The 13,558-nt window shown below is 34.4% G+C and overlaps 1 protein-coding gene across 1 annotated transcript in view; it reads left to right on the forward strand.

Annotated features, from left to right (window-relative positions):
• Positions 1-13,024: 13,024 nt before the first annotated feature.
• The window catches only part of LOC149155632 (uncharacterized), a 136,151-nt gene continuing 135,617 nt past the window's right edge, over positions 13,025-13,558 (forward strand). The window contains exon 1 of the mRNA XM_089444472.1: positions 13,025-13,174. Within this exon, the coding sequence (XP_089300598.1) occupies positions 13,025-13,174 (150 nt within the window). The remainder of the gene's footprint in view (positions 13,175-13,558) is intronic.

Here is a 13,558-nt window from a genome sequence, read left to right on the forward strand (position 1 = left end):
TAAAAATAGGGATAATGAGGCTTTGAGTCCATGGTTTAGGGAACCCTTGCTTGATCCCTTGATTGAAAAGCTTGTGAATGTGGGGGATGAGGACATGACCTCCAATTTTAAGATTTCCCCCGGGTAACCTTCAATGTTCTTAGATTTCCCATTAGCCAAGCAGTTAACCCCAAGATCAATGTCCTCTAATGAGAAAACTTCTTTCCTTGTGAGCAGGGTTTCAAAGTTATCCATGACATTTGGAGATTCATAAAGCTTTTGAAGATAGGAATTCCAGTCGTGTAAAGTAATTTTATTATTATCTTTAGTTTTCCTAGTTAGAATCTGCCTCTAGAATTTATTAGGAGCTACCTTAGAGAGGTGTAAGAGATTCTCTTGTATTTTACGAATATACTGCCTTGTTTTCCTTTTAGTTAGGGCTTTGTATATTTTTATCTTTCCAATTTTAAGAGATTTGTTAATAACTTAATTGCTCTCCTTGCACTTTTACAATCTTTGTCATACCATGGGTGGGTTTTGCTATTTCTTTTATTACTTGAAAGTTCAATTGAGAACTTGTTAATAGAATATGAGAGGGTTGTAATAAAATTATGATAGAGATCTTCTATGTTGTCTATACTAGATAAATGAAGCAAATTATTTTCTAATTCATTTAGAAAGAGATCTTTTTTATTTCTATCAAATATTAACTTCTTTTGGCTATAAGGATTATCTTCTATGGGATCTCTATGCATGACAAAATTGAGAGTTATAAGTAAAGGATTATGATAAGAGTCAAGTTCATGGTCGTTTAAGATGGCAAAATTTGTTATTTCGTTGTATAGAGGGAGATTGGAGATAACATAGTCTACCACGTTGCTACCAAGCCCATGGATGCAGTTTATCTGGCTAGAATTGGGCCACTTCTTTAGACCGTTGCAAATTATGAGATCCTGAACACTACAGAGCTTGACTAGCTCCCACCCAAACAAAGTCTCCCCGAGGTCTTCAGAGCTCCTTTTGTACCGGCTAGCCAGAGGAAGGTCTTCGTCTAACTAAACAGGATTAGGGTTGGAATGATTACTTAGAAAAATAGCTTGGTTGCTTGAAGTTCAAGAATTAAATTCACCCATTAAAAGGATATTGCCTTTATTCCTTAGGCTAGAAATATCATTCTCTAAACCATTGTAAGGACTATTTTTATCTAGATTCTTTTTCTTATATAAATTAGAATTGATGGGGGGAAATAACAGATTGCTATGTAGGTATTTTTATCATAAATGTCAGTAATTTCTATCCAACTATATCGATTGTAAGGGTCATTATTATCAATCCTAGCATGGGGAGAGAGGTTATTCTTAATGTAACAAGCTATACCCCCAATTCCTCTACGGGAGGATCGCTTATTCCAGGTAGACCATAATGTAAAGCCATCTATGTTAGGGACCTTAGATTCTTTGTGCTCCAAAGTTTCAACAAGCAAAATAATATCAACATCATTCGAGATCCAACTTAGCTTGGGGCCTTTCTTCAATTCGCTGATATAACTAGTTAGTTCAATACCAAGTTTTTTCAATTCTATGTTTTTCGTTGATGTGGAAATAAAGGTAATAGAGTTACAATTTCTTATTCGTCAATATCAACTCATTTTTAATATAAAGTTTTTTCAATTTTGTTTTTTTTTTAAATTGAATAAATCTAAATATTTATTTTAATTTTAAGTTTATATTAATTTTTTTTAATTTTAAGTTTATGTTAAATTTATTTTTATATTAAAAAATAATTTTCGAAAATTTGTAAATTAAAAAGATTATAATTTGGTTTTTTTTTATTAGGTTATGTGAGTTTAGGGATTATTAGTATGTTTAATTTATGGTTGAGTAGTCTCGATCAAAAAGCATATAAGAGGTCAAAATCACTCAAGGTTATATAGCGCCTCTATTAAAAATGCAACAAGCAAAACTTAATTTAATGTTGTCCTTGAATTAAATTGGGAATAAAATTATAATTCCACAGCTCATGACAACTTGTATTAGTTAACTATGTTAATTTGACATAGGTGGCTTAGTTAAGTCGAGTTGAGGGTGTAACTAGAGTCATGTAGAGTGTCTCCTACATTATAGGAGCCCTGGTTGAGTTTATTTTGAGTTGTAATTAATTAATTCAGTTTAATTGAGTTAAAGTCAATTAAACTAGATCCAGCTAATGGAGGAACTAGTGGAAGGTCTAGTAATGTGATGTTTCATGTAGTCGAGTGTGGTGATGCCTGAAGTGTAGTGTGGTGCTTCCTAAAGCATAATTTGGTGTTGCATGAAGTGCAGTGTGGTGTTTCTTGAAGTGATCAACTAGTAAACTGAAGATTCACTCATAAATAACTCATGCATGTTAGATCTGGGAAAGACCCAGCTAAGATTTGAGTTCAGGGACAATATACTATCAGTTGTATACTCATCAGAATTGCAGAGATGGTGCATGCAGTTAGAGGAAGAGCCTAAAGGAACTTCAAAATTCAACGAAGGAAAATTCCTATTAAATAAGGGCCTAATTCCTCATTGAATAGTGCAAGGAAGTAGGAGCTTGGAAGGCTAGGAATTTGTCGAAGTGTTGATGAAAGGTAGTGAGTTAAGCAAAGGATAGAAAATATTTGTGCTAGTTGAGTCAAGGTTTAGCAAAGAATATTGTATTCATCCAAGGCTTGGCTAGGAATCAGTGGGACAGATAGAGATAATGCATAGGTTGTTCGGGCTTGAGAAAAACATTGTAATATTCTCGTATTTCCTGACTAACACAATATACAGATAGTAAGGGATTTTAGTTGTGGCTTTCCATGGGAAATAATTGTGTAATGTGTTGATTTAATTCTTTCTCTTGTATGCTTCGTGATTTCTCGATTGTTTAATTATTTCATGTGATGAGTAGAGTAGATTCAAGTGTATTGTTTTAGTAGATTACAATTAGCAGTTTGAATCTACAAGGAATTTCTACATGGTATCAGAGTTAGATTTGTAGAAATATCTACATGATATCACTGGTAAATTTGTAGAAATTTCTACATGGTACTGAAGATGAAATCACAATAGAACATAAGAATTCAAAATTCTCCTTGCAGGTGAATTTTGAATTGCAAATTGATGGAGCTCTAGTTGAGGGAATATCCATAAGATCTTTTGTGCATACTTCTTAATGGAGCTAGAAGGCTCCTAGTGGGTTGATCAATAAGCCAATGTTTAGTGACACAAAAAAAGGTTTTGATCGTTGATATTGGAAGTTTGGGGGGTAAATATATTTCCCATAGGGAGATCGAGACTTAGAGGGAGTCTAGTTTCAGAGGGAGCAACCCTATGGAATCTAGCACTTCAAGAATTGGGAAGATAAAACACATTATTGTAGCAGTTACAAAAACAATGCGGAAAATGTAGGAGAACAGTAGCAACAACAGTATGAGTAGATTAGATTTATCTCATTCATGAAAATCCTTGAGGAGAAAAGAAGATACTAGAGATTTGGTGGTTGAGAGGGAGCATTTATACCTCTCAACATGTAGCCTTAGAAGTAGCCACAACAACTTATGGAGCAACCACAAATGGAGAAGAATAAGTAGAGAGGAGATAGGGTGGAAACATCCACTCAAGGGGAGACCTCCCATAGGAGGAAATTATTAGACAAGTGGGTAGAGGGAGCGCATGCAGCCATATCTCTAGGTGAGAAGTGGTGCGATGTGAAGAAATAGTCCCAAGAGTTACAAAAATTTGGGCAGGATCCATTGAGGTGTTTTTCTCTCATGGATCATTACCTTGCTACAAGGGCCCACTGTATTCAATAGTAGGAGGATCAATGTGAGTCAAATACTAAGGAGTGCAAAGCAGTGTTGATAGTAGAGCATGAGGCTTGGTAGCAGAGTTATTAGAAACACAGTTTTCCCAATAAACATGGATCGATGTCAGTAAGATATTGAGTGCAAAGAAGAGTTTATAGAAAAGATGGAGGCTCAGTAGCAGAGTCAGCAGTAGCATAGTTTTCCTAGTAGAAAGATGTAGATTGAATTAGTGATAATTTTTTTTATTTTTTTGGATGCTTTTCAATTGCAGATGTTGCAGTTGCAATAGCAGCAGAGAGAAGTGTTGCATGAAGAACATTCCAAACGTACCATATCAATATAAAGTAGAATTCCTTTCTTGCTGAGAGGGAGTGATGAAAATGCAACAAGAAAATCCTAATTTAATTTTGTCCTTGAATTAAATTGGGAATAAAATTGTAATTCCACATCTCTTGACAACTTGTATTAGTTAACTAAGTCAATTTGACTTAGTTGGTTAGATAATTTGAGTTGAGGATCTAACTAGAGTCATGTAGAGTTTTTCCAACATTATAGGAGCCCTGGTTGAGTTTATTTTGAGTTGTAATTAATTAATTCAATTTAACTAAGTTAAAGTCATTTAAACTAGTTCCAACTGATGGAGGGACTAGGGGGAGGTCTAGTAGTGTGATGTTGCCTATAGTCGAGTGTGGTGTTGCCTGTAGTGTAGTGTGGTGCATCTTGAAGTGCAGTGTGGTGCTGGCTAAAGTACTATGTTGTGCTGTCTGGAGTGATCAAACATTAAACTGAAGATTCACTTACAAATAACTCATGTATATTAGGTATGAGAAATACCTCGTTGAAATTGGAGTTCAAGGACAGCGTACTATCAGTTGTATGCTCATTCAAATTTTACAAATGGTTCATGCAATGAGAGGAATAGCCTAAAGAAACTGCATAATCCAATGGAGGAAAATTCCTAGTGAATAAGGGCCCAATTCCTCATTAAACAACGTAAGGAAGTAGGAGGTTGGAAAGCTAGTAATTTGGCTAAGTGTTGTATGAAGGAATTCAGTCAAATAGAGGATATAGAGTACTTGTGCTAGATAAGCTCTAGGTTGAGTAGAGGATATTGCATTTATCTAATGCTTTTCTAGTAAGTAGTGAGACATATAGATATTGTACATAGGTTGCTCAGGCTTGTGCAAAGAATTGTAATCTTTCCATATTTTCTAACTAATGCAATATACATATTGCAGGGGCTTTTAGCTATGGATTTCCCTAGGAAATCATTATGTATTGTATTGATTGAATTATTTCTCTTGAATGCTTGGTGATTTCTCGATCACTTAATTATTTCTGCTAATGAGTAGAGTAGATATAATTCTATTGTCTTAGTAAATTAAAATTATCAGTTTGAATCTACAAGGAATTTATACATGGTATGAGAGCTAGATTTGTAGAAATTTCTACATGGTATCAGTGATATATTTTATAGAAATTTCTACATGGTACCAAATATAGATTTCTAGAAATTTGTACATGATATCGAAGCTAAAATCAAAATAGAACAAAATAATTTCAAGTTTTCCTTGCAAGTGAATTTCTAATTGTAGATAGATGGAGCTCTAGTTCAGGGCAGATCCAGAAGACCTCATGTGCAAACTTCTTCTTAATGGGGCTAGAAAGATGCTAGTGGGAATATCAATGAACCAATGTTTAGTGACACAAAAAGGAGTTTTAATCATTGATATTGGAAGATTGAGGGGCAAAGATATTTCCCACAAGGAGATCAATACTCAAAGGGAGAAACCCTATGAAAGCTAGTACTTCAGGATCTGGGGAGATCAAACTCATTATTGCAGTAGTTACGACAATAGTGCAAAAGCAGTGGGAGTGCAGTAACAACAACAATATGACTAGATAGACCTCTCAACATGTAGGCTCAAAAGCATCCTCAACAAGTTGTGGAGTAGCCACAAATGGAGAAGTAGAGAGGAGATAGAGTGGAAACATCCACTAAAGTAGAAACCTCAAATAGGAGGAAATTTCGAGTCAAGTGGCTAGAGGGAGCACATGCAACCATACCTCTAGGTGAGAGGTGGGGTGATGTGAAACAATATTCCCAAGAGTTGCAACAATTTGGGTAGAGTCCATTGAGCTATTTTTGTCTCATGGATCATTAAGTTGCTATGGGACCCCACAATATTTAATAGAAGGAAGGTAAATGTCAGTCAGATATTGAGGAGTGCAAAGCAGTGTTGACAACAGAGGAGGAGGCTTAGTAGCAGAGTCAACAAGAACACAATTTTCACAGTAGACAAGGATTAGTGTAAGTCAAATACTAAGGAGTGCGGAGCAGAGTTAACAATAGATCAAAGGGATCAGTAGCAGAGTCAGCATTTTGTAGTCTTCCCATTATCGTTAATCCTCATAGGTGTCAATTAACAAATGGCATGGTAAATTTTTAATCAAGCTTTGTAAAAAATTAATTTAAATCAGGTTTAATCATGTGATTTAGATATATAGAAAAGTTAGTAGTGTGAATTCAATCAATTGATATTATGGCAACCACTAGAATATAATGACATTTTTAAATTTAAAGCATCCCATCGATTTTTTTTTAATTAGTAAAATGATTTAAACAACCCAAAAAACAACCTAATAGCAACATAAAAGGTACCAATTCATTCATTGAGTCAAATCCAATCAGAATAAGTTGCACAATATTCTCTTATTAATTTTCTATGGTCGCCTATACCATGAAAACTCCCACACATGCGACCAAGGAGGCCAATAACCGACGATAGGCGCAAACAACTATAGCGGAGAAGGAAGACCTCTTGGATTCGGCGGTGGTCGAGCTCTCTAAAGGTATGTTATCTAAAAAAAACAATGATTTTGTTTTATAGCAAAGTGAAACCAATAAAACTAGTTATGAAAGGCATTGCTTTTCGAATCAAGTTAACATTCAACTATAAACAATAATGTTGTGAGACTTAGAAGAGTAGGACGTAGCCATGGATCGACGGAGATAGATAACATTAAAATTAAATGCCATGTTTTGGTGACTAATGTGAATAACACAAATCCTATTACGAAGTGCTTTTCTGGAAATTAAACAGTTAAGTTACAGAACTCACCTTATATGAATTCCATTTACATATGGAGCGAGCAATTGCTTGCTGCATATTGGTACAATTGTGCTATTATGTGCATTGATTTAGCATGACATTGAATTACTTATGAAATTGAACGAAGGTTCTAACTAGTGTTTAATATATGACATTTCAATCAACATGAACCTTAATGATACATTTTATTGCAGCTTTACTTAGATTAGGCTAGAGAGAGCTCTGTTATTTATGAACCTATTAACCTATGGTATCAACACAGATATGCTCTTAATTTATGAGTACACTTGTCAAAGCTTAGGAGAGAGTTTTCATTGTGGGAAAAGTTTTGTGTGAATAGTTTTTATTGTGGGGAGAGAAATTGATTTTTTCTTTTGTTGTGTGAAGTAGAGTTTTTTTTGTGTCACAAGTATTGTGCGTTGTGTTTAAAAAATCAATTAATTAGTAGTAAAGACAAGGACTAGGGACTACGGTGCATCACAATTATTAATTTATTATTATTATTTATTTTATCCAAAACAACATTATTTTAAATTAAAAAATAAATATTAACTAAAGTAGATCATTAATACATGTTTTTTCTAAGAATTGATTTCTTTTCTTCTAAATGGAAATGCATGTGTTTTAAATTTTATCTTTGTTGTATTTGAATAAATGTTTATCCCGATCAAAACAAGGCTAGTTTCCGTGGAAAGTGATTTGGCTATGTATAACATACTATAATCAATATTATGTGAAACTAAATCATTTTTATAAAAAAAAAAAAAAAAAATTGACCTTAAATAATTTACATAAAATAAAAATGGTTCAAATAATATTCTTGATGTCTATTCACCTAGGATAAAGAGTATTTGTATGACCTCCTTAACTTTTAAAAAATTGCTTCTATGTTGGAGACCCAAATTCTAAATTAATATTACAATTTATTCTTTTCTGTGACTTTCAATTTAACCAATATAACTAATCAATCATTCAATTTCAAAATATTGAACAAAAATTAATGAGTCCCTGGGTAACCAGAAAACCACCATTGCTAGAAACAAGGATATTTAAATGCCTCATATACAATACCACACTTTATTTATGAAACAGTTCCATATCCAAGATGTATTTATTGTCTTTAGTAGGTGGTACATTCTCCAAAATTCTTAGATAGGGTTGGTTTCTCCAGTGGATGTTAGGGTGTGGGACAAGCTTTCTTTAGGTTTGCAGAATGGCAACTGCGACAGGGAGGACTTAATTTTAGCTAAGCCAACATTTAATTTCAAGTCAACATTCAGATACAATGGTGGCCTAATGTGGCGTAGGAACCCATGAATGTGAAAAAAAGAGTTACAATTTTACCTTGTCGACAACAAAACTGTATAGGTTACAAGTTCCACATGCCATATTTGAGGGAAACCCTTCCTCCCTCATGGAAAACGTATTTTTTGTCTCCCTCATGGATAGTTTGTATTTTCTGGGGAAATATGATAACTTCCTTGGAGAAGTTTCGCAATACGTGGGATGAATGTACCACAAGAAAGTGTTTGTGTGGTGATAATTATCAAGAAATTTTACAGATGCCTGAACACAAGATGTGATCTCGGCTAGACTTCATATTCTCATACAGTTTCGTAGTTGCCATGAAAGTGTTTAGAAATGGTAATATTTGGGTTGAAAACTCCATTTTTTAGAAGTGGGATGTCTTGATCTCTCAGAAGGCACTCTAATCTGAGGCTTGTGATTCCAAGAAAAATTGGAAAATTCACTGATTGGGTTCATTCGGCCGAAAATTTTGTAAATTTTGGCAATTTCAGTTTGGTGCGGATTATTGTGAACCAAATCTTCATACCCAAGGTGAATAGGGTCATGCACTTCATTCTTACTATCTTGAGGATGGAAAAGCATATTTAGGTCCAGGGTTCAGTCAACGAGCTCTACTCTTCTTGGTCTAAAATAGTATTCATAATAAGGGAGACGAGGTGCAATCATGTTTGCTTTTGCCTTTGAAGATTGGGGCAGATCCATTTCTTCTGGCCTTGATTCTCTTTGAGGCACCCAGTTTTATTCTGAACTGGGGTTGTCTTCTGATAGGTTGATTTTGAGCACTAGGGGTTGGCCCTACAAAGGAATGGATAGCATGTCCTTGCTTTACCTTGGTAAGGTTATTGGCCAAATTAGAAAGTAAAATTAAATTGAAATGTAAGTTGTTATTTAAAAAATTAAAAACTATTTTTTTTATTATTAAAATTTAAAAATTTATAATTTTTATTTAATTTGGTAGAATTTTTTGTTGGTAAAAAATTTAATATTTTAAATTAAAAAGCAGAAAGTTCTATATTAAAAAAGTAAATAAATATTAAGTTTCATATTCAAAAATTACATAGTGAAAAATGGTAAACACCAAATAGTAAGTTTATAGTTCCCAAAAATAATAAATTTCTATAAAATAAATTAATAAACTCCTTTATAAATATTTGTAAGATATATAATCTCAATTTTTTTCTATATTTTGATTGTATTTTTTTCAATGGTACCTTTCAATGATCTTCCCCATTGATATCTAGATTGTGAATCATAAATTAAGGTTTGGTTGTGTTTCCCTCCTCTAGTTTGTTTTGGATTGATTAGATTGTATAACTTTTCACTCCACGAACAAAGAGCACTTTCCTCTTTCACTTCACAAACTCCTCTAGTTTGTTTTGGATTGATTAGGTTGTACAACTTTTCACTCCACGAACAGAGTGCAATTTCAGCGGGATGCAATGAAGATATGAACAGAGTGCACTTTCTGCTTTTCACTCCACGAATAAAGTGAAATTTCAGCACGATGCAATGAAGAGACAAACAGAGTGCACGTTCTGCTTTTCACTCCACGAAGAGAGTGCAATTTCCCCGGCATGTAATGAAGAGATGAATAGAGTGCACTAGACAAACAGAGTGCACTTTCAACTTTTCACTCCACGAACAGAAGTGCACTTTCCGCTGGATGCAATGAAGAGACAAAATCTACAATGAAAGGTTTAGGTTTTAGTTATTAATTATATTAAATTTATGATTTGAGGTTGTTACACTTTTCTAAAAATGTACAATTTTATAGTTTTTTTTAATAAAATAATATTAGATTAGATACATGTATAATATTCTTAATTTTTTTAATTTATAAATAATTAATTAAAAAGATCTAAAGTAAAAATATATACAAGTTTTTAAAAATTTTAAAAATAATTTAGTTTCGTATTTTAGGTAGTAGAATTTTTGCCTATTCGTATTCGAATTCGAATTTGGTAACTATGAAGAAAAGTGTTTTGTGTGGTGATAACCATAAAAAGAAAAGTTTTTTGTGTGGTGTTAATCATCAAAAAAATTATAGAAATGCCTGAACAGTAGATGTGTTGTCTGGAATTCATATTCCTATACAATTTCTCCATTCCATTTTGAAGGTTACAATATTGGTTCGCAGTTGCATTAAAAGTGTTTAGAGATGATAATATTTAAGGTGCAAAGTCCATTTTTCAGAAATGGGGTGTCTTGCTCTTTCAAAAGGCAATCCAATTCCCATAAAAGAGTTTCTACCCTAAATAATATCAACATTATCCAGATCAATGGGTACTAAGAACAAATATTCTAATCGTAAGATTAAGATTCTTCTCTCAAAAACTATCATTCATATTCTATCAATTTTGGTCTTGATGATGGACCCCCTTTGGGGTTCAAAACATGGACATAACGAACATAATACTGTGGATAATCTGGATCATGCTACTCCAAAAAAACTACCATAGAAGCTTAAAGTCTAAAATATTCTAATATTTGACATTAGTGGAATAGTCGAGAAACCTTAAGTGATCCGTCATATGCAACAAAAAGTGAGTCCATAGAATTTCGTGAAAGTCCTCATCACATTTATACTTTTCTTTGGTACGCCCATCCTATTGATTGTGAATTTTCTAAGAAAATATCTAATTATCGACAAGTGAGAGACAAGACAATATCTCTACCTGTCAAAGATGGGGAAGTTGGAATATTGGCCAAATGACATGTCGAACTTATGACTTTGATTCTTGTTCGGCACGGTGAAACCCGCATTTTGCATTGGTCGATTCGTTCCTCTGTGGCCACAACTAGATGAGAAAATTAACTTGATACTAAATGCTACCTGAAGGGACTATGGCTCTGATCCCTCTCCTCGTTATAAAAAGAGATAAATCAGATACGAGCAAGTTCACCCGATGAGAGAGATACATTAAGATATGATAGCAACACAAATAATATTGGGAAAATTACAGTGAAAAACATATATTGAGAAAATATTTATTATTTTGTGTAATAGGGTTAGTTTAAAAATCGAAATATCATGTATTTTGATAGTCTACCTTACATAAGGAAAATATTATGAGCAAAATTTAGATTTAGCTTAACTCTAGTTTTACTAAAATTTTGAGAAGGATGATATGCAAAGAGAATTGATCATTCTCCACTCTTAGTAGACCAAGAGTTAAGACGGATCTAGGCTGGTTAGTTCCCCCTAATTCACTCTTTTAAATAGCATGTATTCCACATGAATACCATGGGTCAATACCACGAGTTTTCATAAACCTGGAGCTCACAAACCAACAATAACTTGACTAGATCAAGTTTACCTCCATTGCCCAAAAAAAATTAATAAAATAAAGAAAATATGATAACATTTTTATTTTAACATAGAGTTATTTTTTATTTATTTTATTTTAACATAGAGTTAAAGAATGGTGCCATTATCAGAGGTATTCCAACAACCACTCGAATTGTTAAAATGATCATCACAACCTGGAATATTATAGGACTCAATAGCAAGGGAAAACAAAGATACCTCAAAGAGAGGTTGAAAAAGGATAGACCCAGTATTATGATCCTACAGGAAACGAAAATCAGTGAAAAAAAGCTAAGAGAGATTCTGGGAAATCATAAACCCCAGTACCAAGTAATAGGACAAGATGCAAATGGCAGTGTGAGAGGACTGACCATAACTTGGAACCCAGATGAAATATGGTTCAAGGACTGGGTTAGCATGTGATGAATACTCTCTGGGATATTAAGGATCATTGGTGCCAATGAATGGGTACTCCTTACTAGCGTATAGACCACATATTTGAGGGGAAAGAAGGGCATTTGTCCAACATCTAGTTAAAATGAGAAGCTTACACCCGGCTGAATTATGGATGGTTGGTGGGGACTTCAATATGATCACCTCTCTGGCAGAAAAAAGAGGAGGTATGAGGAGAATGGATACGGGCATGAAACTTTTCGGAGACACTATAGCAGAGCAAAGACTAGTTCAACATCCAAACAATAAATGGGATACATACTTGGAACAACAGAAGAGGAGGGAGTCAACAGATTTCATCCATATTAGATCAATTCCTAATATCAGAACAAATAATGAGTAGATACATCTTCATCGAAGCTTCGATTCTCCCTGGGATGGGTTCATACCACTGGCCAGTCAGGATGGATGTAGACCTGAAAGCTAGCCTAAAGAATCACCCCTTCATGTTTGAAGCTTTTGGTTTAGAGATCCTAATGTCATTAAAAAAATCTAGGGATGGTGGAAGTAAAGCTAACCGAGGGGTAGGAACTGTATGCGGACGTTCCAACTAAAACTCAAGGAAACAAAAAAAAAATAAAGCAATGGAACAAAGAGGAATTTGGACACATAATGCAGGACCAGTAGCAACTCAACAAAAAACTGAAAGAAGTGCAACAAATAATAATCTGGGAAGGGAGATCAGAAGAGATTGCACTATAAGAGGGAAGGATTATAAGCGAACTGGAGGAAAGGTGAAAGTAAGAGGAGATTTTGTGGAGATAGAAGTCGAGAGTGAGCTAGTTAAGAGGAGGAGAGTGGAACTCTAGGTTCTTCAATAAGGCCATGCTTTAGCACCAGCAAAAAAACAAAATATTTTCACTCAAAAATGATGAGGGGAATCACAACACACAACATGAAGAGATGGATGGAATCCTAGTAAAGCATTTAAGGGATATCCTAATAGAACCCCAAGAGGATAGAAAGGAAGCAATGCAAAAAATCTCCCAACACATTCCCCAAAAGGTCACCCAAGAACAGAACCTAGCCTTGATGTGAGCGGCAACAATGGAGGAAGTGGAAGAAATAGTCAAGGGAATGAAAAAGAATAAGGCCCCAGGCCTGGATGGATTCACAGCTGAATTCTTCCAAGCCACATGGTCGTTCATGGGAGAAGACATCTTGGAAGGTGTGGAGGAATCAAGACGAAACCAAAAGGTATGTCCTGGTCTAAACTCCACTTTCATTACTCTCATCCCCAAAGCCTCCAAAGCAGAGGATCCTCAGGGATTCAGACCCATTGCCTTGTGCAACATCATCTATAAAATAATAGCCACTCTGATAGCCAAAAGATTAAAACCGCTCCTCCCAAATATTATATCCCTAGAACAAACAGGCTTTGTAGAAGGCAGACAAATCTTAAACGGACTGGTCACTTCCCAAGAGGTGGTGCACTCCCTTAAGGCTAAGAAAGCCACAGGAATGATGGTAAAGTTGGATCTCTCCAAGGCCTATGACAGATTAAGTTGGGAATACCTAAGGACCATTCTCAGGGCATATGGATTTAGTCATAGATGGATAGAATAGATAAGTGTTATGATA

Source organism: Pinus tabuliformis, chromosome 9, assembly GCF_031772625.1.
Source record: "Pinus tabuliformis cultivar Carrire ecotype Pingquan chromosome 9, CPIR1, whole genome shotgun sequence".
NCBI lineage: Eukaryota > Viridiplantae > Streptophyta > Pinopsida > Pinales > Pinaceae > Pinus > Pinus tabuliformis.